Source organism: Rattus rattus, chromosome 17 (genome assembly GCF_011064425.1).
Source record: "Rattus rattus isolate New Zealand chromosome 17, Rrattus_CSIRO_v1, whole genome shotgun sequence".
Taxonomy (NCBI): domain Eukaryota; kingdom Metazoa; phylum Chordata; class Mammalia; order Rodentia; family Muridae; genus Rattus; species Rattus rattus.
Window position 1 is genome coordinate 41,252,113 of NC_046170.1, and position 25,666 is coordinate 41,277,778.

The window sequence follows — 25,666 nt, forward strand, 5'->3', positions numbered from 1 at the left end:
AAACACAAGGCTGGCTCAAATGTGCCATCACAGTGGGGGTGGGGGTGGCTGCTCCATACTGTCGGTTGGTTTGAACTCTAGACCTGTCACCTGCTCTTACAAACGGAAGGTGGGAGGCAGCATGGCCTCACAGGCAGCTTGGGGCTCAAAGAAAGTGTGAAAGGGTGGCTGATGGGACCGATGGCCTTGTCTGATGAGACTGAAACCTGTCCTAGGCTGTAGTCAGCTAAGGCTGATGGAGTCGGGAGGCCTGCAGGAGTCAAAGTGAGGACATGCCTGTGGTAAAGCCACCCAGGGGTCAGCTGAGGTAGAAGGATCTGTCTGTGAAGGGACAGCTGAGATAAAGGTCTCCGGACAGAACTGTCCTCTGGTACTTTCCAAGGTGGATCCTGCCTGGATCAGGCCTCTGCTGGAGTTCCTGGACACAGTTTGATTGCCCACCCACCAAAAAAATGTATGAGAGGTGGTGGGAAGTTAATGAGGATACATATGGGCTAGCACCCTGGGAAGTCTAGGTGAGCCTTGTCCCTCAGACTCCACAATCAGCAGCTCAGATACACTAAAGGGCTTTTATAGGGAGAGTGGACAGGCTGGACACTCAAGTAGGACGAGTCATTGAACTTGCCCTCCAGGTCTGTAGTTCCTCAGACCTTGCTTCTCTTAGGGATACATACTCGTGATAGTGGCTGCACAAGACTCGCAGGGAAGGCGCTGCAAGTTCAGATCCAACCATAAGTTTCCAGACGTCTTAGAGTCCATAAACGTAAGGATTTGGCAGGTGAGAATCAAGTCAGTTTTTTTGCTTTTAGACTTTTTGGGGGAGAAGGAGACCGAGGCCTGAATTTAGGAATGTCAAAACATCGGCAAGGGGGCGGGCACTGGAACACCAGCTGGGCCATGCAAGGATTGAGGGGGAATAAGGTGTGCAGGGCTCCGCTGCACCAACACCCGACCAGGCGAAATGGCTAATAGATGCTCGACCAGCAAGTGCCCAGCGCAGCCGGCGCAGGCGCAGGCGCAGGACCAATTCTTGGACGCTTGTACGCATGCGGGCCGCCGAGCTTCCGCCACGCCTGTCATGGCTGCTCTCCGGGCCGCTCTCGGCCCCACCCTCGCTGATGCGCCGCGAGTCACCTGACTCGGCTGCGGGCTGAGGAGACACACAAGGGAAGTGATCGTCGCGGGAGCCAGATCGTCTGACCCAGGACCCCCGCGCGCCATGCCGTCCGAGAAGACCTTCAAACAGCGCCGGAGCTTCGGTGCGCGCCGCGGGCCCGGGAGTGGGAGATCTGGGTGCCGGGAGGGGTGGAGGTAGGGTCTCCCTGGTGGTGTCGTGCGGGGCTGGGACGCAGCGGGAGCGGGGATCCGGAGGGGTCTCGGTCCCTGGCGGCTCAGTCCCCGGGGTAGCCCGGGCGCGCAGCGTCGCCTTGGCCGTCGGTCACCAGTGGGCTCGGCATTCCCTGCGGGACTGGAGACCCGACCCCAGTGACTGAGGACACCGCAGGCGGGGCGCGCTCGGCTGTGTCCTTAGTGGGTCCCAGGTCTGGGCGCCCTGCGATCCCCGGGGCAGCACCCAGCCCGCCTCTGCTACCGCAGTCGCCTGGGAACGTGTGTGTGGGAGAGGTGGCCTTTGTCTCATAACGGAAACTTAACAGCTGTTTTGTTTGTTTGTAGTGATCTTAAGTTATTCTGGAACAGTCTTCAAGAGAGGAGTGTGGGTGGGAAAAATAAGGCGTGCACATTAGCTAGGACACGGGTCCCCAGAGTGACCGGGGGTAATCTCTCCAAAGTTCCACCTGGCTTGCGATGTTTTTCCCTAGATTGCCTTTGCTCTCTCCCTACCCCAGCCATTCTGAAGAAAGCACCGGCGTCTGATGGCTGCTGCTTTCCTTGCTTCTGACTTTATTGGTCCTGACGGTGGGCACTGACAGTTTAGAGGTTTGCCACACAGGCGTTGTTTTAGCGGCCTCTTTGAGGAGGCCAAGGCTGGTTTTGCTCTTTTCCAGTGAGTTTGGAGTGATTTAGGTTGGAGCTCTGGAGTTTGCAATATCCAGACGGAGGGGATGCTTACTGGGTGGATGGATTTAGGGCTCACCCCCAAACCGACCCTTTGTAGCTGAAGCACCTGGGTGGGGCCTGGGGCGGTGAAGCTCAAGGTCCGCCTAGTGGCAGAGTCCCATTAGCTTTCTGTCATAAATTCTCATACTTCCAGTAAGTAACAATCATCCCCAGTGATGGAAGGAGACTGAGGCAGCCAGGAGGCGTGTAGGCTTGCAGATTCTTAGTGCGGACTCTCTCGGCGCGTTTGCTCTCTGGACTCCTGGTTTCCAGAGGTTGAAGGGAAGGCATCTAAGCTCGGACACTGCTGGGCCTCTTCAGCGGGTCCCTGCCGTGTTGTGGCTTCTACTTGGTCATTTGTCATCTTCTGTACAAGCCTGGGTGGGGGCTCTTGTGGGACGAGGAGGTGCTGAAGCTGTCTCGGGTTGCTTGGCCCAGTGTGAGCAGAGAGACGATGAATAAGTGTGCCATTCAGTTAGAGCTGGGCTTCAATACAAGCTGTTGGCTCTGCACAGCTGTCTGCCCCGAGTGTCTCGGCTCTTGCAGGCCTCCTCCTGGTTCCCTGTCCCTGCGGCCAGCCAGGGCTGGCAGGTCCTATAGGCCATCAGTTTTGGCCGTTAGCTTTAGTAAAGACGACTATTCCTGCATTTCCCTTTGGGACAAATCAGAATGACGTGGTAGTCTGTGGTGGTGGAGCCTTGCGGCCTGCATTTCTCCTCTTTTTCTTTTTTCTTTTTTTCGGAGCTGGGGACCGAACCCAGGGCCTTGCGTTTGCTAGGCAAGCGCTCTACCACTGAGCTAAATCCCCAACCCCTGCATTTCTCCTCTTACCAGTGTTAACTGTTTCTGCCCTTAAAGCTCTGACCCTGCTCCCATCTACTGTGTACCTAGGTTAAGGGTTTCCGCTGTCAGTGGTTGGTTGATTTAAACAGGGTCTCATTGTGTAGCCCGGGCTGGCCTTGAACCCTCGTGTCTTTCTCCTGAGCGCTGGGATTAAAGGTGTGCTGCTGTGCCTGGCTTTTTGTTTGTCTGTGTTTTGAGACAGGGTTTCTCCATGTAGCCCTGATCAGGCTGGCCTCAGATTTGGATAGGGACTGGCCCGATGTGCAGGGATTAAATAAGGACCTGTGCCACACTGTTGCTCAAGCTGGCCTAGAACTTGCCAACCTTTTAAATTTTATTTTATCTGTGTGGGTCTTCGCCTACATATATGTCTGCACCATGTGCATGCCTTGTGCCCGTGGATGTCAGAAAAGGGAGTTACAGACGGCTATGAGTCCCTGTGGGTGGTGGGAGCTGAGCCCAGGTCCTCTTAGGGAGAGGCTGCTCTGAACTACTGAGCCCTCTCTGAAGCCTGAGGCGTAGAGCGTGCCAGGTGCGTGCGTAGCTGTTTGTTTGCTAGAGTGAACTCAGTGCAGTGACTAAACCCTGGAGTAGTCAGCAGGCATACAGTGGAGGGTTCTTCTGGAAAGTGGCCGGAAGCCGTGTGAAGAGATGGTGCCATCCCCTCTGTGGGGTGATGGAGAAATGGTGAGGAGAGATCAGCTAGTGCTTCAGAATGGAGAAGGGCAGGTCCATCTCCTGTGGCATGGCTGGCTCCTTGCACCCTGAAGTGCAGAGAGCTTGGTACAGTGTTGAAAATGAAGATTAGACTGGCTGAAGAGCTCCCGGCACGGGAGGAGTTCAAGGTCATCCTTAGCTGCTAAGCCGTGGGACAGGAGAGCCTGTCGCTAACAAGCAGTGGGAAGCAGGCGTTCTCAGAAGAGTTCAGCAGTGAGCTTTTTGGTGTTTTGACTGGGGCAGTGTGTGTTTTGAGAGAGCGCCCCACACTAGCCCAGGCGCACGCTATAATTTCGGTACTGGGAAGATTCAGATATGAGGGTCTGAGTTGAGGCCAGCCCGGGACACATCGACCATCTCAGAAAATAAATAAAACCAGTCCTCCCCCTTTTTTAAGATTTACTTATTTATTATATATAAGTACACACCAGAAGAGGGCGTCAGATCCCATTACAGATGGTTGTGAGCCACCATGTGGTTACTGGGAATTGAACTCAGGACCTCTGGAAGAGCAGTCAGCGCTCTTAACCACTGAGCCATCTCTCCACCCCAATCCTTCTTTTTCTTACCTGGTGCTCAGCAAAAACTGCATTAGTCCTTGGTTTACCAGGGCTGAAAAATTAACAAGACTTAACAGCAAAGGTAGAAATCGTCAGGGGCGACAATGAGCTCGAGAGACCCCCACCCTCCCCGGGTGACACGGGAACCCTGTTCTGTGTGGCTGTCCATCTGGGTTTGCAGCCCCTGGCAATGAGGACTTTATCCCTTGGGCCATGTTGGTAGGTTCCACTGACTGCCCTGCCTCAACACAAGACCGTCACAGCAGACTGTGGCAGCATGGCCCCTGAAATCATTGTGTCTCTTTCTTGCAGAACAAAGAGTGGAAGATGTCCGGCTCATCCGGGAGCAGCACCCCACCAAGATCCCAGTAGGTTCTACAGCAATGGTGCTTCTGGGCAGAGGGGACCCCAGCCCCATTAGAGCCCCAGGAGCCCTTGGGCTTACAGACTTTGTGTGCCCACTAACCACTGCCTCCCAACCTGAGCTGCTCTTGGGATGTCAAAGGGGAAAGGGCAGGAGGGCCAGAGCGGTTTGCTTTTCCTCGGTGGTGCCAGGGATTGAACCCAGGGCCCGAGCTTTTGACTGACTGATAATCTGCACTCCAGCTGTCACTAAGGAAGCAGTCGCACTCAGGGTGGCATGGCAGCCTTATAGGACATAAAGGACTGACTCTCAGCCCCTACTGTATCCCATGTGCCCCAGTTCTAGACCTTACACAGCTGCATGCAGAGTCAGGCATGGGCAGGCCACTGCTTACGATGCCTGTACTCCAGCTAGTCCGCACATCGTGGGAGGGACTCTGGTATCGGGCCCCTTTCATAGTGGAAGTATGTCGGTTTTCCCAGTGTTAAAAAACCCCAGTGCCAAGTCCTGCACGTATGTCCCTGTGCAGCCTTCTTCACAGCCTTGGAACCGTTCTGAAAGAGGAGCATTGATAAGGAGAGGCTGAGACTCCTGCGTCAGGGTGGGGGTGTGGGCCTGCTGTTCTAGCTGGCTGGACATTCCCAGGCTCTCCTCACCTAGGGGCCGGGCTTCCTGGACCGGTGCTCTGAGTAGCTTTTCCTGGCCTGGAACAGTCCTTCAGTCTAGAGTGCTTGCCCAACCCACTTGTAGGAAGCGCAGGTGCCTGAGCCTGCAGGGTTTGCGCACGGCTTCCTGCGAGCTGTGGTCTCAGCACAGCCAGTGGCTTCTACAATAGCTAGGGATCTCTGCAGAAACTCAGCTGCCATCTTCTGCGCATGACACCAAGCAAACATGAGAGCAAGGCTCCGTGCTGCCCCATTGAAAACAGGGTGGCCACAGCGGTGACCCCCAGTCCTTCCGGGCTGGAAACCTCGAAGACAGCCCATTTCAGTCCAGCCAATCCTTCTTCCCAAACTCGAGACTAGAATAGAAGTTGGGGGGTGGGGAGGGAGCCAGGCATGTTCACATGAATGTGGGGCTTCCCAACAAGGGCTGGGCCCTGCTCACAGCCTGTCTCAGGACAGCCCTCCAGTGTCCCCATGCTTCTGGTGTTGTGGAAGAATGCCTTGGACCTCCTAGCCTCCTTCTCTACTCCGTTCTCTCGAGAGTCCGCCTCGACCCAGGTGTGTAGTACCCATAGCTGGCATCTCCTGTGGTTGCTTCAAGCTTCCCTTGGAGCTTGGAGTTGGGGTGCTTGGAGACTAGCACTTTCCCTCCGGAAGTAGCACGTGGCGGTGTCCCCCTCTGGCATGCTGTGACTGGGCTTGAATCTCTGGTGTCCAGGTAAACGTCCATGGCGTCTGGACACCGTGGTGGACTGCGACTCCAGCCCATCAATGCTCAGATCTTTTAGCAACGTTTCGGTTTGGTTTGATTTTTGAGGCTGGTCTTATCCAGGCTAGCCTTGAAGGCAGTTCACTCCTGAGCCTTCAGATACTGAGATTGTAAATGTGCTCTTACAGCCATGCCTGGCTTAACATTTATTTTGGTTAAGATTTATTTTTGGTGTAGGGTCCCACTATGTAGCTCTGGCTGTCTTGGAACTTGCTATGTAGACCAGACTGGCCTCAGACACAGATCCGCCTTCCAAGTGGTGGGATTGAAGGCATGCACCACCATACCAAGCTGCTTTTAACATTTCTTTTTGGAGGCCAGAGAGATGGCTCAGTGGCTTAGAGCACTTGTTGCCCTCACAGAGGACCTGGATTTGATTTCCAACACCCACATGGCAGCTTACCACCATCTGGTCCATAAGACTTGGGTGGAATATATTGCTGGCTATGAGGCTCACGTACGTCTGTGATCCTAGCACAGGAGGCTGTGCAGGTGGAGGGCCCTGATTAAGGACATCCTGGGCTACAGTGAAACAATAGCTGGGTGTGACGTGCATCTTTACTCCTAGCACAGTTCAGACAACAGAGGTGCCTGGTGGCCATGTCACGGTTTTGCCAGGGACAGTGGCAGAGCTGTGAACGAGCACTGGTCACAGGAGCACTGTGGGCAGCCAGGAGAGCTGGGTGAGACGACTGCATGGCATGGGCCAGGCTCAGCGTGGGGAGTGTTGTGTGCTGCTGAGTGTCTGGCCTCTCTCTGCAGGTGATTATAGAGCGATACAAGGGTGAGAAGCAGCTGCCCGTCCTGGACAAGACCAAGTTCCTTGTACCTGATCACGTGAATATGAGCGAGCTCATCAAGATAATTAGGTATCTGGCCACTTCTTGTCCTGTTTCCTTGAGTGTCCTTTAGCCATCTCCGTGCCAGCCCTAGGTCCCTCCTGCTTCTTTGCGTCCTTCTAAGGCAGGCCGGTCTAGCTTTCAGCTGCGTGTATCTCAGGTCAGCAGTGGATGTGTGCTAGCATGAAGGCATCACCTCTGAGGGACTAAAGGGTGGACATTCCTCCTGGATGACGACTCTTTAAAGTGTGCTAGATGCGGTAGAGTGCTGCTGGCCCCAATTCAAGATCCTCCCCTTCTAGTAAACTTAAGTTGCACAGGGGGCATTCATAAGGTCTCAGCTGCAGCAGCCCAAAGGCCATGAACCCATGGCCACGTGGATGCTAGTCCCTGATTAGCAGGGGCTGGGGACCAGGGCGTGCTTGGTCTTACTGGTCAGTGTGCTTTTTCGGGGCCTAAGTTGTGGAGTCCTCAACGAGCCCCCTGCTCTCTTCTCTCCACAGAAGGCGCCTGCAGCTCAATGCTAACCAAGCCTTCTTCCTCCTGGTGAATGGGCACAGCATGGTGAGTGTGTCCACACCCATCTCTGAAGTGTACGAGAGCGAGAGAGATGAAGACGGCTTCCTGTACATGGTCTATGCCTCCCAGGAGACGTTCGGGACAGCACTGGCTGTGTAAGACTAGAACAATGCCTAATGTTTGTTAAGCCCCTACCAAGGCAAAAAGGGACGTTACCAGCGGAAGCTGGTCAGCTCACCACCCACAGATCAGAACGTAGGCACCCACGTAGGGGATTAGAAACTATCTCAGCCAGAAACTGAGCGCCATGCAAGTGCATTTGGCTTGGAAACTCATCTAAACTAGACTATCCTGTGTTCAAACTTTAGTTTAAAAATAAAATACTTTGCATCCTAAGTTGCCAATAAAAAGACCAAGTTATTTTGACATTTTCTCCCTAGTAGGGACTTGAAATAGAAGAGCAGTGTCAGGGGCGGCCTCTTCCTGGGACCTGCTGCCTTCTCTAAAAGGGCTTCTACTCAGAGAAGTCCCTGGAAACAGTCCCTCGCCCAGGTTGCCTAGCAGAGGTCCCTAGAGGGCTCTGGCTTTGCCCGAAACAGGTCAGGTGTATAGGACATAGCTCTAAGGACCCACACGGGCCCTGGTCCTGAACCCCAGCCATTTCACCTCAGCAGTGTGGGACGCTCACCCGCTGCTGTGTAGACATTACCACATGCACCACTGCTCAGAGGCCAGTTCCAACCCTGTCCAGGGGTTGCTTGGTCCAGCTTCTTAAGAAACTGCAAGGTGTTTTTCTCCTGGTTTGGACTTCTCTGGTCCATGCCTGCTTCAGGTGTGCAATGCTGGCCTTCCCATGCAGCTGTCCAGTGGTGGGCTGAAGTCCAAGTGCACTCGCCTGTGCGTGGCTCACACCTGTCAGTGCACACCCAGTCTTTGTAAGGGCAGTTCTGACAGCTGTTGGGGTTTCCCCATTTCATGCCAGTACATACATGTCAGCTCTGAAGGCAACAGCAACAGGAAGAGAGACATGCTTGTGACAGACATACAGCCACTTCCAACTAAAGCAAGCCTCTGCTTCCTGCTACCTGCATGGAGCCCACTGTGACACTCAGACCATCCCCGGTCACTCACTCACTCGTGTCTGAGAATCTCAGTGAGAGCTGCCTCTGTCACGGACGGAAGCCAACACAGCCACCTCTCGACCTGGCTCCCCACAGCACCCACCCTCCCTGCATGCAGCTGTCCCTGCTAACCCTAATGTTATGTTACACTGTGTAAATCCCCACTGCTGCCGTGTGTGGGTTGTGTACGTCATGTCCCTGGTTTATAACTATGGTGCGGTCGGGAAGGACTCCTGTAATGCTGCTCTAAGATGCTGCTCAGGCAGCCATTGTAGGACACCTGTACTCTGATGCACTAAGTCAATAAAGGCACAACTGGACCTGTCCTGAGTGTTCTCTCATGGTGTCAGCACGGCAGCCGCATCCTGCAGTATGCCCACACTGCTCTTGCTGGGGAGGGGGAGACAACCTTTCCTTGGTCAACAGCTTGCCACCAGCTCCTGCCTTTAATTCTCTGAATAGCTGACTGACCTGCCATCCGTCAGGTGCACAGTGGTGCTGTGGGAACACATGGTGACCTTGCTACCAGAACACACACACCAAAGGACTTACTCCTGGGGACAGCTGCTGGTACTTGGGGGACATTGTAATCAACTTCAGCTTAGAGCAGACGACAGGCTCTGCAAAGCTGTTGCAAGTCCCCTCAGCCCAGAAGCTGGGTGGTAGACGCCTGTTGGGTACAGCATTGCCTTGGCAGCGCTCAGTGAGAACATCATCCAGGTCCATCTCTAGCAGTGCTGTTAGCAGGCCCCGTCCTGGAAGGGCGGGCGGGCAGGCAAGTAGGCCACATTCTAGAGCTCTAGGTGACAATGTTTACGAAGGACCTGCCTCACTGACAAAAGATCTAAGAAGGTTGAATACTTTTGAGTTTTTTTAAATTTTTATTTTCCGTACATTAAATTTACTCATAAAAACAGTCTAAAAATGTACAATTTTTCCTTTTAACAAAGTATAATAAAACATAAAAACCCCAAAAACAATACTTGACATTTACAATTCAAAATCAAATTAGCAGAATATTAAATATTTACAAAACTATATCTTTTAAAAATATTTATAAAGTTACATGCAATTTTGTAGAATTGACAAAAGAATGGCTCAAAAATGGGAGAATTGTCCTTCATTCCTAACAAGAAAATATGCCCAATAGAATCTGAAGGTTTCAGTCCTGGTACCAACACCTGTGTGCGTGAGAACTGACCTGGAGGCGGGGCCACTGCCCCCTGTGGCAGCGCAGTGCCCTGGCCCTGGCCCTGCCAGTACAGTATGTGGTTTGCTGAAGTATTGCCAAGTGTAGACTACAGGTGCCTGCCTTTTCAGAGAAACCCTGGGACGGGGCAGCGGTCAGTCCCATCTCTGGACTGATGGTTTCTTGGGCCACCTGATTGGCTCTACAGGAGTCACCTGTACTTTGGAAAGGACAGCTGTCCCCCTGCTCAAGTTCCCCAAGACTCCTTGGGGATGAGGTTGAACAGATAGACCAAGTCCCTGCAACCTTTTAAGACTTCGGCAAGTGATGCCACCCATTAGCCGGCTGTAAAACTAGCACGTCAGACCAAATGCCAGACGCAGAGAAACAGGGACGGGGTGAGGAGGGTGAGACCCAATTCCCATTGGGCTGTCCTCACGGGACTGTCATGGCACACGTGCATGTGGTACAAGCGAGGCTGACCTGCAGAAATGACTGGAAGCCTAATGAGTCCCACACGGGAACTGCTGAGTACTGTGTAACAGGCCAGCTGCTGCCATCTTTAGAGAGGAGTGTGCCTGCCGCTGGTTTCCGGATACCCAGCCACATACACTCAACAACTGTCTTCACTGCGAGCGCTAGATCCCATCCCCCGGTGCCCTTCAGCAGTTAGGAGTTTTCAGCATTAAAACACTTTCCAATTTTCACTACTGACCGTGAAATAAAAACTGGAAAGGAAGGTAAAAAACGGAGTATTTTGCTACAACAACAAAAAGGTCACATAGCTGTTTTGTCCCAACACTGTGCCCTCCTTCCTGTCTGAATATCCCACTTTGTACCCGAGATGTTAACACAGGGCTAGAATCTGACATGAGTCTGGGGCCATCGCACCTGGGCACCACTGCACCTGACTGAGCAGTTTTAGAGAAATGACAGGAAAGGGCTGGTCTGTTAGGTGTGTAACGATGAAGTCTGGTGAGGAGGTGCCTGCGGGCCAGGCTGCACGCGCTCCTCGCTCCTCCTCACCAGCCGGCTTCACAGAGATGCCACACCACAATGCTCTTCCAAAGGCAGCCGGCGGCTTCCAGACACAGACATCTGCTGCCTGGACAGCTGCAATGAATGGTGCTGGAGCTCGCTCACCTCCTCAATGCCACAAGGTAACGTGGAATTGCCACAGCAGATCAACAGCCGTAAAACACTGCATTCCCTATACTGACCACAGAACAGAAAACTTAAATATGATTTTTTCTTTTGTTATGAGACAGTTTTCAACAACAACTGTGTTGAAATAGGATTTATTTAAAATATTTCTTTGTTTAAAAAAAAACCAAAAAATTTAAAAGTTTGGCTTTCAGCACATACCCAGGCCACTGTGATGGCCTTCAGAAATATTAAAATCGTAAACATCAGTGAACACTCTAGGTCTTCCTTATTAACACAATGCGACCAATCCCAGTCTGGTGCTCTTTAAGGCAAAGTTGTGTCAGTTCTTGTGTTGACATTTGTAGTGTTTCTGAGTGAGAGATCAACAGAGCATCCCCTAATGCCTCATCACCATCACCTCAGAACAGAGGATCCTGTGTGCCATGGACAGAACAGGTCTATCGGTCCTGCATTGCATAGAATCCACACCACTCAAGCCTTCCGTGGGTCTCCACAGACACAAAGCCCATCTGAGAGCATGAAGCCTTATGTCACAACGCCTCCAGTTCTAGGGTATTTAGATTTACACTAATTCTGCATAAGGGTGATTGTCCCATCTGAAGAATGGTTTAAGTACTGTGATTCTTCTTCTCTGTAAATAGGAAGCTGGAAAATCCTTGGCAAGATCTTACCATCGATTTTTAATACCGAAGGCTTTAGCATTATAAATAATGTTATCTGAGCATAAAATTCCCTTTAACCTCGGAGGTCTAAGTCCCTTATGCCTCCGCTGTGTGGGTTGAAACGTTCACACCCTGTTGAGGAGTGAGGACCCACCCCCACCCCTGGTCTGGTAGGTAACTGGTGAGCGGTTTCGAGGAGTCTTGCGTCTCTCTACTGAAGTTTTCCAGGCAATTTTAACGGAATTAACAATCAACACACAGCCTATACAAAAGAAGCCGACAGTTTCCAGTCTTTGTTCATGAAATCACAGAACTGTATTACTGCTGATGTCTGTGTCAAGTGTGAATTCATCAGCAGTGAGCTCTGGGGCTGGGGTCCTGGGGAAGCCATCTGAGACACACATAGCTTGCTAGCTTCCTGAAGAATGAGGCGCGGCAGTCACACCCAACTCACAAAGCAGAGTCATTCCCATGTCCTCGAGAGTTGGTTCTTGTTTGGAGAGAGCAGGCTCAAAGCCTCCGATGGGAGGGCTGGTCTCAGGCCTCGGTGACTGGATTCCCTGGGACTTGGACCCTTCGGAATGAAGCTGTCGAGAGTGAGCTACGTCTTATTTACTAATATAGTGTAAATCTGTTTACAGAAAAAAATATTAAAAACCTGGAACTGCTCCAAGTGTCTACAGAACACCCTGCGATCGGTTTCTGGGTGTACCTGGCGGAGCAGCCTGCTGGTGCCAACCCCAATGCCCACCGATGGAGCTCCTACATGGCCCGTCCCAGCAGAGGCTGCCTCCCAGACTGCAGAGGCCCCTGTCAGGTAGTGCAATCCTCCAGAAGCCGGACACGAGGCTCCCGCTTTAGGAAACAGCAAAGTCCAGCTGGCTCTTCCTAGCCCAAAAAGGGGTCCTGGATCCGACTGGGGAACTTGAGAGAACTCTGACCTGCAGTCTTGACTCAGGTCGTGCATAGCTGCCCTGGAATTACGTGTGAGCCTAGAAGGATCATCGATCTTCAGGAGACAGGTCTTCATGCTGCAGCAATGGTATGACGGCCATGTTACTGCCAAAGCGATGTCCACTAGGCAATCCTTGGATCAAGCTCCAAAACTAGGAATTTGGCAATGAAATCGAGTTTGACGTACTTGTACGCTAGATTCTCTATCCAGTATAGTGAAGTAAAGCACCTTTGGGTTAAAAATATTAAGCGCCACAGCAACTCGACTTCCGCTCTCTATGTGGTTTTCCTTAGGTCTCCATGGTTCCACAGCAACTTGACTTCAGTTCTCTATGTGATTTTTCATGGCTTAATAAAATGTTCTGTTGCCAAAAAAAAAAAAAAAAAGGATCAGTCCGTGGAGTCCAGACTTTCTGCTGGAGGGGCGTATTTCAACCTAAAAGTTCCTGGAGAGAAAGAGAGAGAGAAAGAGAGAGAGAGAAAGAGAGAGAGAGGAGAGGGTGAAGCCTGAGTCAGTTATAGAAGTGCACACACCACCCACCTGCTCTGAGATGCCACTCAGGACTGACCGCACCCATGCACAGCCGCAGTCATGCGCAAAAGAGCACCACCGCCCATGTCTCAGTGCCTTGGGTCTTTCTCTGGGCATAGGACTTACACTCAAACCGGCTGCACGCATGGGCAGGGAAGGCCTGGACTGAGCAGATGCAGGACAGCTCTGGGAAGGGAGGTGGCACCCTGCACACTACTGCCTTTCTCGAGCCACAGGTATTGACTAGGCTTCAAAAAGTTCTGCAGGTGGTGAGGATCATTGGAAACTGCACACCAGAGATGGAGGTGCTGGGGACCCAGAGCTGGATAAAGTGGGACCAATTTTCCTAACCATACTGAAATTTTCCCAAAACAAATAGGAGTGAGCCTTGGTGAGCCTGGCATGTGTTAATCATCCCAGCATTCTGGAGGCTGAGAGCAGACAGGACACCAAAAGACTAAACCTGGCATATTGCAGTAGACACTTCGATGTGAAGAACACAGATAACAGGAAATAAACAACGGGAAGGAGGGAGGCAGCTGCCACACAGCTGCACCGAGCAGACAGACCAGCAGAGGGGGCTACGGAGGCAAGGGACTCCTTAAGTGACTGCTCAGTCCTTCATTTTCACAACTCTCCCAGGAGGTGGCAGCAACCCCTGGCTGCACATCCAGCTCATTCTGTTAAGGTAAAGAGGCTCTGAGGTTCTTGTTGCTTTGGGGCAGGGATGTGTATAGGTGTGTTCATGCGTACAAGTGACAACAGAGGCCAGAAGAGGGGAGTGGACTCCCTAGATCTGAAATCACAGGCAGTTGTGAAGGGCCCAGGAACTAGCCTGGGTTTCGTTAAATACACTGCCTCTAAAAACAAGTTTACTGTTTTCAACAAGCCAAGCAGCCATGGGCACTTGTCCCAGGAGCCACAAGCAACAGAGCAAGGAGGCCGAGGCTCCTCCTGGTGTGTTTACCTTGCCGGTTGAAGTCCATGGACGGTTGCTTGCAGTCCTGTGCACGGTGGCCAGTGGCCCCACAGTTGTAACAGGACAAATTCCCACTCTTTTTGTGACTGGAGCCATTGCTGCTGCCCACCAGGCCTTGGGCTTGGTGCACCCCCGCTGTCCCCGTCATGAAGTGCTGCATGGGTGGCACTGCGAACGTGGACTGCCCACCTAGGACAGGGTCTGGAGTCACACTGCCATTGTAGGCTGTGTGTACCACAGGGAAGGCAGAGCCACCACCGTACTGCTGGGTACTGACATAGCCATTGCCACACATGGGACTGAAGGGCAGGAAAGGGAAGGTGAACATGGACGGCACCGAGAATGGGTGCTGGAAGTAGTTGGCGTAGCTGACCGTCAGGCCGTTGGAGCCACAGCTGCCACTGCACCCACAGGACGTGCAGACAATGCAGCCTGGTGGGGGGGGTGCGGGCTGGGGGGGTGCGGGGGGCTGCTGATGGTGGTGGTGGTGGTGGTGGCTCTGACTGGAGGCAGGAATGTTTCCTGGGGAGCTGCTGCCAGCACCGCCACTGTAGAAGCTGCTTTCGGGGACAGAAGAGAGGGCAGGGCTGGAGCTGGGGGCTGGGCAGCTGGGTAGAGTGGCCATGCTGGCAAAAGAGGTGGAGGGGTGGCTGCTGGGGGAGGCAGTGTTGCTATTGGCGCAGAAGCTGCCCTGCAGTGGGCCCACGGGCACACTGCTCACTGCAGAGAAGGCAACTTTGGTGTTGGCTGTGTACAGAGCATTCCGGGGGTTCAGTATTGCAGGGGGCACGCTGATCTGCCCGTTGTTGGGACAAGAAGTCTGCCCAGAGATGGCGGTGTCATCAGGAACAGAGGACGACAGCAGCAGCTTGATGGGCGGCCGGGCCACGTGCAGGACAGTGCTCGGTGTCCCTGTGGCGGCTGAGCTGGTCTCCACAGTCAAGGCCGGCTGCTGTGCTGTCTTCAGCACCCTGTCCAGTGTGGCTGCATGCACAACTTTGGCCCGGGGACCAAAGGAGACAGTGGGTGACACAGAGGTGTTCTCTACCAGGCCCGAGAGGCCCTGCACTGGTGGGTGAGGTGCTGCTGAGGGCAGTGTGTCCAGCACAGCCCCGCCGAAACTCTTGTCCACTTTCGTGCCACTTCTAGGAGCAGGTCCCTTTCCCCTCTCCTCCAGAGACAGAAGGGAGTGGACAGAAGACGAGAGGAGCTTCACGTCCGTGCTGCCTCTGTCTGACTTGTGCACCGAGTTCAGCATGCGGACAGGCGCCAGGTGTGGAGCTGCAGGCATGAGCTGTGCGGGCAGAGGGTGGTGGCCCGCAGGGCTGGAGCCGGTCTCGTTCTGCACAGGCAGAACCTGGGCTGTGGGTCTTGCCGAGCTGGACGGGAAGTGAGCCAGAAGCATCACGGGCTTCTCCTTCTCAGTGCCCTCAACATGGATGTCCACACCTGAGGACGGGGAAGACGTTAGCAGGGTAACTGCAGGCTCGGTAGGTGGGGAGGACACAGATCACACACAGGAGTCTTACGTCTATCGCTCTCCTCGGCGCTGTCCGAGCTCTCCTCTCGAGCCTGCACACCCATGGGGCTAGAGGAGGAACTGGAATACTCGGAGGAGCTGCCTTCTCGGGGCAGCTGGTGAGCCGGCGGCTCCACCTCCACCCGCAGCTCTGTGGAGAAGGCAGGTAGAGGTCAACAGCTGCGTAGCCCGTGCCCACAGGCAGAAGAATCCCGCCTGCCATGACACCAGGAAGCAGGGCCCCAGCCAAAGTCAGACCAAGCTCCAAGAATCTTGAAAACTGCACTAAGCACTCAAGGCCGTATGTTAGGTGACACATCAAAGGGGGTAGTGCTTCTTTTTAAATGTATTTTCATTTCACTCGCATTTGTTTTTCCTGCATTTACACCTGTTCAAGGACACTGGATCCCCTGGAGCTGGAGTCACAGGCAGTTGTAAGCTGCCATGTGGGTGCTGGGAATTGAACCTGGGTCCTCTGGAAGAGCAGCCAGTGCTCTAACCATTGAGCCATCTCTCCAGCACCAAAGGGGAACTTGTGACTCAGGCTAATACACTCAGTGTGGAGGGCCAGCCAGTGTGGGGGCACCCTGCTCCATGCTGTAGAGGAGAGAGCACGGCCCCCTAGGGTCCAAGGCACTGTCCAGTGCAAACTGACTCCTTCCCAGTTTGCACTGCACTGCTCATCTCAGGGCGCTTCCTGCATGGCATTTACGGCTCATGCAAGGTGGGTGCCTGCCCAGTGGAGGGGAGCCATTCCTCTCTGGACTGAATCTCGCTCCCCCTACAGGATAAGCGTTCAGATCTAACACTGCTACCCAAATAGCCTTCAGCCAAGCACCGTGTCTGGTGTCCAGGGCCACCTATGCAGTTACTCGCCTGTACTAGACACTACTGAGTCAGAATAAAGAAAGTTACCTTTTGAAACCTGTAAATATAAAACAAGAGTGACCGGAAGCCTAAATTCTTCCAAGGTCAAAACGCACGACATCAGGCCTGTACACATGCCACACACCTCAATTACAAGGTCTCACACACCTGAAGCGTGGCTGCTCCGCCCAGGCTGCACAGGCCCCACGTGGCTGGTGGGGGTGACTCGAGCCACTCCACTGCTGGTGACCAAGGATGGGGCTGAGGAGTTGAGGCACCGTCTCTCTGACTTCTCCCTGTAAATGACAAGCACAGTGGTCTCCAGACAGGTGCACCCTTGTGATGCTGACTCTTACCCGAGAACTGGGGAAGGAGTAAGGTAACCTGGACACCGACGTTTTAAAACCTGCAGGTGCTAACACCACTTGGCACACGAGAAACTAAAATGAACACAGTTCGTTCTGTGTTGATTTGATGTTTTGAGACACAGTCTCACTATGTAGCCCAGGCTACCTCAAATCCAATCCCCAAGCTCCAGCCTAAGTACTAGGATTGCACTGTGGCCACGCCCAGCAAAGCACACACCAAAGGATTTCTTTCTTTCTTCTTTTGTTTTTCAAGACAGGGTTTCTCTGTATAGTCCAGGCTGTCCTAAAACTCACTCTGTAGACCAGGTTGACCTCAAACAAGAGGTCCGCCTCCTCCTGAGTGCTGGGATAAAGGTGTTCACCCCACCCCAGCATACGTCAAATGACATCATGCTTACTTCTCCAGCTCCAACTGAGTCTTGAGCTTTTTCTTTGCTCCCATGGTGAGGGACTCAAATTTATTCAGATCTTCTTCAGTAAGGCTCAGAAACTTGCATAAGAGAAACAAAAAGGCAGTTACGGAGATGACCACAAGAACTCTGGAAGTGGCGGGAAGCTGAGAGAGTAACAGACTAAAGGGATAGCAAACAGAAGCCTGAGGCCCTGACAGCACTTCCCAAGGCTCTCAGAGTATAGCTAACAGGCACCCTGCAGCCCAGTCACTAGGCAGGGACACACAGCTTTAACCTCTAAACATTTACAACTCAAGGCTGCCCCTGCCCTCTGCAGATGGTCTTGCTGGCATCTGGTCTCTGGGTGGCTGATACACTCGGTGTGGAGGACAGCCAGTGTGGGGCACCCTGCTCCATGCTGCACACCGGAACAGAGTACAGTTACTTGGCCTAAGCTGGAAGATTTTTTTTCCCCCAGCAAATCCCAGGATCATGGTGAGGATCCAAGAAATCTAGAAACAGGGCACTCTCCGGATGAAATGATGATCTCACAGGCCTGACGCCCTAGGACAAGGCCATACACCTGGCTTACCACATCAGAGCCTGCGTGGGGTCCAGTCCCCTCACCGTAACTCTGAGTAGAAAATCCAAACTGATTCGGACAAATGGTAGGAAAGTCTTCTGTCCTTAAGACTTATGGACCCTCGGCAGCAGCATCACTGGCACAGATGCTGCGCTTTCCACTGTCTACAAAGCTCCATCTCCAGGGTTAACAAGTGGAGTTTGAGATGGGTGGAACTGTTAAGAGTCATCCTGTCCAGCAGGGGGAGTGAGACCTCAAATACCTTGTGCAGGAATCATTTGGCTTAGAAAACGTGAAAACGCCAACACGCATGCATCCTGACAAAACTGTCCACCACAGCATGGCTCCTGAGCAGCTACTATGCCACACCCTCAGGGCCGACCACTAAATGTGGCCTTGGCTGTCTGACCCCACTGTTGTGTCCCTGTAGGCAGGCCACACTGACACGAGCTATATTGGAGCTGCTTTAAAGAGGAGGGAACGGTATCTGAATGAGCTCTGGCCTACAGCACCTTGAGGGAGGGAGCCATTTCAACTCGGAGTTCCTGGTCTGTCAAGACCTGAAACACCTAGAAAAGCTGCTTCTTTGTTCTGCTTTGCTTTGTTCTGGCTGCAGTCTGGGAGTGAAATGCTGGTCCTCTCTGCCGTCACCTCCATGTCCTTCCATGCTATGGAGTCTAAAGCCTACTTGACCCACTGGGAATAAGGACGGGGCACAGGCTACCAGAGTCACACCACGCACATCGGAGTAGCCATCTTACCTTCTCCATGGTAAGCTGTTTAAAGACGGGGTAATACTTGTGCAAACGCAGTTTCCTAAGCCAGTCTAAAATCCCATTCTGCTCCTGGGGCTGGGGGGCCTGCAGACCAGAGGGCATCAGGATGGAGGGCGAGTTGTCCACTTGGGTCCGGTACGCCAGCGCTGGGCCTGCACCTCCTGTGTGGGAGCAGTGGGGCAGGGAAGCGGATGAACCGGCCGAGTGTTGCAGGTGGTGCTGGGTGCTGCTCTGCGAGGATGGGATGCCAGCCACGCCACACACGGGCCTGCAGGACAGGGAACAGTGGAGTGCAGGCGCTGCTTTACAAAGCTGCCGGGTGGCAACCAGGAGGTTAGAGGACTCCCACGCTGGCACCTGGTGTTCAGCTCACAGTACACCCGGGGTCCTGTCCCACCACCACCACGACGTCCGTCCCTCCTCACAGCACAGCGCCCACAGGGACACTCCTGTGCCTGTCTGCTGTGTGTGTTTGTGTGCACCAGAGACCCAACCGAGCTACCTGGTTCTGCCACCTCCAAGGAACAAAATGAAATCAGTAGACTGTGAGTTAAAACAAGCTACTTGGTAGGCAATGAGAAACCCGTAAAACCGGGGAGCCAAACACTGGATCCCTGCTACCCAATTCCTCCCCTGGCGTTAATCGAGATGTAGGTCAAGCAGCTCCAGGAGCAGCTGCTCACACACAATGCCGGCTAAAGAGGGCCACTAACCTTCCAGACACGCCCATCATGGCGCCCACTTTAGGAGGGGAGGGGTTGCCAGGACCTACAAAGTAGAAGGAAAGAATCACAGAAACTTACAGACGATAATAATGTAACTTTATTTACTTCTTTTTAACCATTCCACAAACTTACTTGGACTTTGGAGCTGTTGGGAGGGAGATGAAGCACTGAAGAACTTCCTGACGTGCTCGTGCTTCAGTGTGTGTGCCGGGATTGAAGCCAAGAACCTGGAGAGCAGCACAGCAGCGTCAGCAGTGAAATGACACCCGGAACACCAAACAATCAACACTGAGAGACTGAAAACTCCATGCAAGAGAATGAGATATTACAGAAAGACAAGTCCCACAGCCTGGCACTTCTTGCTTTCATTCAATTTGAAAAGTTCTTCACGTGTCCCTTTGCTGCCTTCTGTAGTGAGTGACAAGCACTGGAACCCTAGAGTCCCTGAGTCTGCTGGAACCAAGTCACAACATGAAGACATTGGTGACAGAGCCCAGACAGGACCATGGCTACTTAAACACTAGAGAACCAGCCCAGGCCACAGCTGTGACGTGGGTGGCAGAATGTTTATCCAATATACACAGCCCCAGGTTCCACCCTAATACAGCATAAACGAAGTGAGCACACCTGTGACCCCAGCCTTGGGAGACAGAAGCAAGGTTACAAATGCAAGGCCTTCCTCAGTCTCAAAAAACCCCAACGAAACAGAACCAGAGAGTCTCAGCATGGCATGTGCCACTGTGTGGGGCATGGTGAAGACCCAGGGAGCCTCTCTTCACTCTGACACAGAACAGCGTTTAACCCCTCAGCACAGCTGACTGCATACATCTCACAGAGAGAAAGGCTCTGCAACATGCATGGCGTTTGATTCCGTAACCTCATCCTCAGCTTACTCTAAGGTTGTCCACATCCTTCAAACCCTCATGACAGATAGTCTGGGGTAGGGGACGGGCCCACACCAAAGAGCCGCAGCCGCCTGGCCAAGAGCCTTCTGTACCTTAGGCCTGCTTCCAAATCAACGTGGTTGCGCTCCACATAGAAGGAATCTGGGCCAGCCAAGCAAGGAATGAGTTTGTCCAAGTTCTCTTCAGGGCAGAGTTGGGATAACTGAAAGGAAGGACAAGGGAGGTTAGTTTCTGCAGCACACCAGCAGCAGCCTGCCTTGTTTCAAGAGGTGTGGCAACGGGCCTCAGGAACATCTGTAGCAGGACAGTTTGGACCTTTTCAGCTACTAAGGTTCTACATGCACCTTAGCATGCACGACACCCATCCCACCACGGGCAAGCGAAGCCCTACAGTCTACTCAACTTCCCCTGAGTCTGACATAATGTGAGTCACAGAGCCAGTCCTGACCACAGTGTAAACAGGGACCAGGCCCCCAAGGAAAGCAGACTCTTCGAAGCTGTGTCAGCATAGACGGAGTAAGAGGGATGTATCCCCTGGGCCATAACGACCACTATACAGAGGCAGAGAGGGTGGCACAAGTACCTGGGGACAGATCTAAATTCCCAGGGCTTTGTCTCCAAGGCAAAGGTCCTTAACCTTTAGGGGAGACTATTCATGGCTCAGTGTATAAAAAAGGCCCCCGATTTCTTAGGCAGGCAATGCTCTGGAAGAGAAGAGTAAACATCTTCTGGCCCAGGAGCAAGGACACGAAACTCCCATGTATGCAGGACCCTGTATCACCAGGAAGGGGCTGGGGTTCTGACAAAGCCTCGTCTCCAAAACCCAGGCCTGACAGCCCTGTGTCTAGGACCACGAGCAGGACAGGATAGTGGAGAACCCTGCTCTGTCCCTTACCGAAAGTCTAGCACCAGGTAATGGGCACTGGTGACCATCAGAGAGGGGGCACAAATAGGAAGAAAGCCCTGTGCTTCTGGTACTGACACTGTTGAGAGCTGCGTGGTAAGCAAGGCTCTGCAAAGTCCTCCAGTCGTTAGAAAATCGGGAAACGGCAGCCCTTCAGAGAAGAGGTCTCAGCGCCAGCCATGCCTGCCTAGACTGACCCAAGGACCTCACCACTGGCCCAGGGGGAGAGGAGTTCCCACTGTAGACATGACCACCGTTTCCTCAGATTCTATCGCCTTCCAAAGATACTGCCTAAGATCCAATAAACACCTCAAAGACACGAGAAAATACAGGTCAGGGAGACAATTGCCAGTGTCGTGAGGAGACATCTACAGGTGGCTCATGCTTGTGACCCCAGAGCCTCTCTGCTGACAGTCATGGCTAGCAGGAGGGACACTTTTCACTGCTTGAGAGGTCTTGATCACCTTACCTTTGAAATAAATTCTGTCACTTCTGAAGAAGACTTAGTTACTGAAGTTACTGAAGAATCAGACCATAAGACCTTAAAGACAAATAAACAAGCCTTAAAAACAGATGCCGCAGATTCAGAGTCTAAGTGTCCAGGGTTCACAGCTAGTACCTACTGCCTGAGGTGCTGTGAAGACAACGCTCATAGAACTCAAGTGGCCCCGGGGGTCACTCCTAGGATGTCACCAGCCGTCTGGGTGGGTGCCCATGTGCACTAAGTATGTGTTTTCCTCCTCATAGTGCATGAGATGCTGGACACAGCATCAAGTCACAGAAATCAGCCTCTTCATCTGGGAGCAGGTGTCTGTGCCACAGGGGTACTGTGTCTACATAAAAACCTGAGCCCAAGGCTGGCTTGGGCCCTCAGAGTCTGGGAGGTGAACAGGACTTGATGGCAGAAGCTGCACATGCCTGTGGACTTGGCACTTGCTCTAAGCCATGGCACTGTGGCCAGCATGGTCTTCTGACGTCATCCAGTTGCTGGCCCTGGCTGAGCTCTCCAGTCAGTCCTGACTACAACATGCCTATGTTCACAACAGTGCTATGCAGCCTGAATGAAGCTACTGCTGCAAGTGTGTGTGTGGGGTGGTGCTGGGGGTGGGTGGATGTGTGTTTCACTTGGGGGCAGGGAGTGGTCTGTGTAAAAAACCTGTATCCACTTAGAAAGGCAAGCACAGAAGGTTTGAGGAGCAGGCTGATTGGGAGATACAAAACACAAATTTTGCCTAAAAGCCACAAGTCACTGCCCAAAAGAGACATATCACATTCAACCTGGTACAGAGGCAAGAGCTCAAGATGCCAAGCCTCCAATCCCATCTCCTATGTATTCCTGAGACCTTCACCCCTGACCTGAGAGGGCCACAGTAAATGGAGAGAGACCAGTGACTTCACAGGTGGAGCGACTCCAGTCTGAGACAGTTGCTAGCAGAAGCATGGCTTCTATCCTGACTCGTGTGCACTTGGTAGGAAGACCCCTCAGTGTGTCTTGTCCTCTAACAATCTACAGAGCTCGGGTCACTGAGGGTGGCCCATATCCACCCTGACATTCCAGATTTGAGGTGAAAACTTGAGCCACCCAAAGTCTTTTTATTTATTTATTTTTTTTTCAGAGCTGGGGACCAACCCAGGGCCTTGCGCTCAATAGGCAAGCGCTCTACCACTGAGCTAAATCCCCAACCCCGAGTCACCCAAAGTCTTATGTTGAGACGATTGGCGACCTGTTTCTAGCAGGAGTCTTTTCTTCCACACCCATCCCACAGGATGCATCAAACCCGAGTAAAGCACAAAGCCTACAGGCAAACAGGTCAGCAGGACAGCCATGCTGAAAGCGCACTCCAACCTGCTGTGACACTGCTGTGCCTGTGTGTGTTCTGGGTTCCTCACTGCAGCCAAGACACAGGCTGGAGTCCCAGGCAGGCCCCAGAGATCCACTGGGATTAATTTCCAAGCTGCCCGACTTCAGCTGGCCAAGGACCAACACTGCTCTGGCCCCACACTCACGCTCCACCCACTCAACACAGGTGTTGAGGAAGACAGCCACACAGAGGCAGGAGACGTAAGAGGACCTGTATGCAGTTCGCACCCAATCAGAGCTGGCATCTGCCATCCACCTCCTAGAACCCATCCCTCCCAATCCATCAGCAGGCGCTCCAGGAGGGTCGAGGCACATAGCACCGACTACTTCCTCCAAGAGCTGCAGAGCGGTGCTGAGACGGACTTGACTCTTACGTCACTCAAGAAAGACAAAGCAGGCGACCACACGGGCACAGGCCAGCCCCACATGCAGCTCCACCTCTGTCTGGAGCCACCAAAATGCCACGTGCTTCCTTCCATACCAGCAAGGTGCTGTGTGTGTGCTAGGCAGAAGGCCCCGGCCAGCCCACAAGGTACCTGGGAACAGGCACAGCCTAAGACCCCCTACTCTACCAACCTCCCAGACATCTTAACGAACCCAGCATGGAGGATGAAGGCTGCAGCCCACACTCTCAGGGCCTGATGCCAAGAGCACAAGGAAGCGCTTGGCTGAGGCAATGGGGGCAGGTAATGGTCTGTCACAGAAGAGAGCACAGGCCCCAGTAAACCTCCAGACAGACAAACCAGAGAGCAGAAAAGCTGCGTAGAGACATGATGGCATACTCCTGTAATGCCAGCACGTGGGAGGCAGTGGTAAGAGGGCTTCTGTGAGTTTAAGGCCAGCTGGTCTATGCAGAGACCTCCAGGACAGTTGACACGACAATAGAGACGCTGTCTCAGGAAGCATCAAATGGTAGAGCCTGGCTAGCCCGTAAGACCCTGCCGGACACTGTTAAAAATGGATGACTTGCCAGGCGCTGGCACACACCAGTACTCACGAGGCAAAGGCAAGTAAGTGATCTCTGAGTTCAAGGCCAGCCTAGTCTAGGATGCAAGTTCCAAGGCTACACAGGGGAATCCTGTCTGGAGGGAGGATGGCACACAATGACAACAACTACAACCCTGGGAGGGCAGACCTGGATGATCCAGGAAAGCAGCCAGCTCAGCACTGGCTGGTGTTGTCCAGCCACCCTATGGTCAGGTACAGGCTGCACCACCTTGCCTGGATACTTAGAAATGGCCTCAAGCTGGGACAGTGGTGACAAACACCTTTAACGGACCTGAGTAAGAGGGGTGCCAAAACATCTGACCACACACTTGTGCGTCGACAGCTGAGCACATCACCTCTAGGCCCTCAGCAGACTCTCATCCTTTCCACAGAAGCTTCTGGTAAGCTCCTTCCCCATGTAGTGGTTTGCATTTTCTAGAGTTGTATATAGAGTCTGAGCCACTGTGTCTCTCTGCACCCCTCCCTCCCTTGGGTAATGCCGTCAGGTTCCCAGGACAGATGCACATCATTCACCCTGCATCACAAATCTGCCGTGGAGCGCATTAGCAAACAAGGCTCTGTAGCAGGCGTGGACTCAGAAGGTCTCACGGAGGAGTTTCTTTGCCTTTTGAAAGCTGTCAGTTGCTCACTGTGCCGAAGTCACTCCCAACTCCCAGGAGCAAATGCACACAGAACTCCAGTCCTACAAAATCAAGTGTGGCCAGCCTTCTTCATGGCAGCTCTTTCCACGGCAAGAGCTCTTTAACACTGTGCACCAGCACTCAGGCTGCCGGCACACCTTTCCTTTCCACACGTGCTCGCCGCCAGCCATGCTGCCTTCTTGGTATTGTCTATTCAAATCTTTTGCCCATTTTTTTCTTTTACCTACCCCTCACCCTCCCGTTTTATTTGAGACAGTGTTTCACTATATAGCCTTGGCTGGCCTGCAACTATGTAGGCCAGGCTAGCCTTGAATTCATATAGATCCACTGCAGCCTCCCCCTGCCCCTGACAAGGCTGGGACTAAAGGCGTGTGTTACTAAGTCTGGCCCTATTGTTGACCAAATGTTCTCATTACTGAGCTCTGAGAGCTCTTTGTAGACTTCGGATGTCAACTCTTCACTCTTTTCAGAGCCCTGGACAGCAGCAATGGTCCTGCCTACAAGCTGCAGCTTGGAGAAAGCACATTTGAGCCCTGGACTCAGAAGCCTTTCACTGCTGGCTTCTCAAAGCTTTCTCAGCTCTCTTCTGGAAACCTTTCAGTATCTGACTCCCAGAGAAGTCTCTGGTCCTTTCTAAGTTAACACTTGTGAGCGAGATCTAGGGCAGATGTCTGTTCCCAGACAGCCTATCTTCCTTGATCCTCTGTCTTCTATGGAGGTGACCAGTTCAGTCCTCTGGGGCAGAAAGCATCTCTGTGGTCTTGTCCACTGGTCAGTCACCAATGGGCACCAAGCATGCCTGCTCTACAAGCTGCACTTCACCTCTGGGACCTCAGCTCACAGCAGCAGCTACTCCTGTCCTCTCTGCTGAGAGCTCCTCCTTCCAGAAGAGGTCAGGTGGCCGCACTACACGGAGAGCTGTGGGCAGTCCTGGACACCATGTTACCAAAGCCCAGACCCACTGCCACAGTAGCTGCCCTGAGGACCAGGGTAATCCAGGCCTGTGTCCGACTAGCAGAAGCAAGACCGCCTCCCAAGATGGCTCCACGGGCATTCTTATCTCTGCAAATAGTCCCTGCTGGGCTGAGAACATCTCTCTCAGATGTACCAGAGCAAAACAGGACAGATGGAAGCAATGACACAGATCACCTCTTCAAATACCACAAGACACCCAAGTTT

At 53.0% G+C, this 25,666-nt stretch overlaps 2 protein-coding genes across 4 annotated transcripts in view; one reads left to right on the top strand and one right to left on the bottom strand.

Annotated features, from left to right (window-relative positions):
- Positions 1–1,066: 1,066 nt before the first annotated feature.
- Positions 1,067–8,780, top strand: Map1lc3b (microtubule associated protein 1 light chain 3 beta). Of its 2 annotated transcripts, XM_032888086.1 has the most exons (5): positions 1,105–1,259; positions 4,491–4,546; positions 6,739–6,845; positions 7,319–7,489; positions 8,317–8,780. In XM_032888086.1, exons 1-5 carry the CDS (start codon positions 1,220–1,222, stop codon positions 8,369–8,371), a joined length of 429 nt encoding a protein of 142 aa, XP_032743977.1. In that variant the 5' UTR covers positions 1,105–1,219; the 3' UTR covers positions 8,372–8,780. The 2 variants fall into 2 exon arrangements, with proteins under 2 accessions (XP_032743976.1, XP_032743977.1); XM_032888085.1 differs by having other exon boundaries at positions 1,067–1,259; positions 7,319–8,780.
- A 533-nt stretch (positions 8,781–9,313) lies between these two features.
- The window catches only part of Zcchc14 (zinc finger CCHC-type containing 14), a 45,301-nt gene continuing 28,948 nt past the window's right edge, over positions 9,314–25,666 (bottom strand). The window contains exons 4-13 of one of the 2 annotated variants that reach the window (XM_032888084.1): positions 21,447–21,518; positions 20,166–20,275; positions 19,301–19,395; positions 19,157–19,211; positions 18,429–18,711; positions 17,091–17,182; positions 16,493–16,620; positions 15,468–15,608; positions 13,927–15,387; positions 9,314–12,789 (exon numbers count right to left, since the gene is read on the bottom strand). In XM_032888084.1, the coding sequence (XP_032743975.1) occupies positions 12,770–12,789; positions 13,927–15,387; positions 15,468–15,608; positions 16,493–16,620; positions 17,091–17,182; positions 18,429–18,711; positions 19,157–19,211; positions 19,301–19,395; positions 20,166–20,275; positions 21,447–21,518 (2,457 nt within the window). In that variant the 3' untranslated portion in view covers positions 9,314–12,769. Of the gene's footprint in view, positions 12,874–13,926; positions 15,388–15,467; positions 15,609–16,492; positions 16,621–17,090; positions 17,183–18,428; positions 18,712–19,156; positions 19,212–19,300; positions 19,396–20,165; positions 20,276–21,446; positions 21,519–25,666 lie in introns of both variants that reach the window. The other variant, XM_032888083.1, reaches the window with a different exon arrangement.

What these genes read in the sequence shown, in the direction of transcription:
- Map1lc3b (XM_032888086.1), top strand. Translation starts at nt 1,220, where the DNA reads ATGCCGTCCGAGAAGACCTTCAAACAGCGCCGGAGCTTCG. An exon ending in AGCACCCCACCAAGATCCCA is followed by an intron (nt 4,547 to 6,738) that starts GTAGGTTCTACA and finishes CTCTCTCTGCAG; the next exon opens with GTGATTATAGAGCGATACAA. An exon ending in GAGCTCATCAAGATAATTAG is followed by an intron (nt 6,846 to 7,318) that starts GTATCTGGCCAC and finishes TTCTCTCCACAG; the next exon opens with AAGGCGCCTGCAGCTCAATG.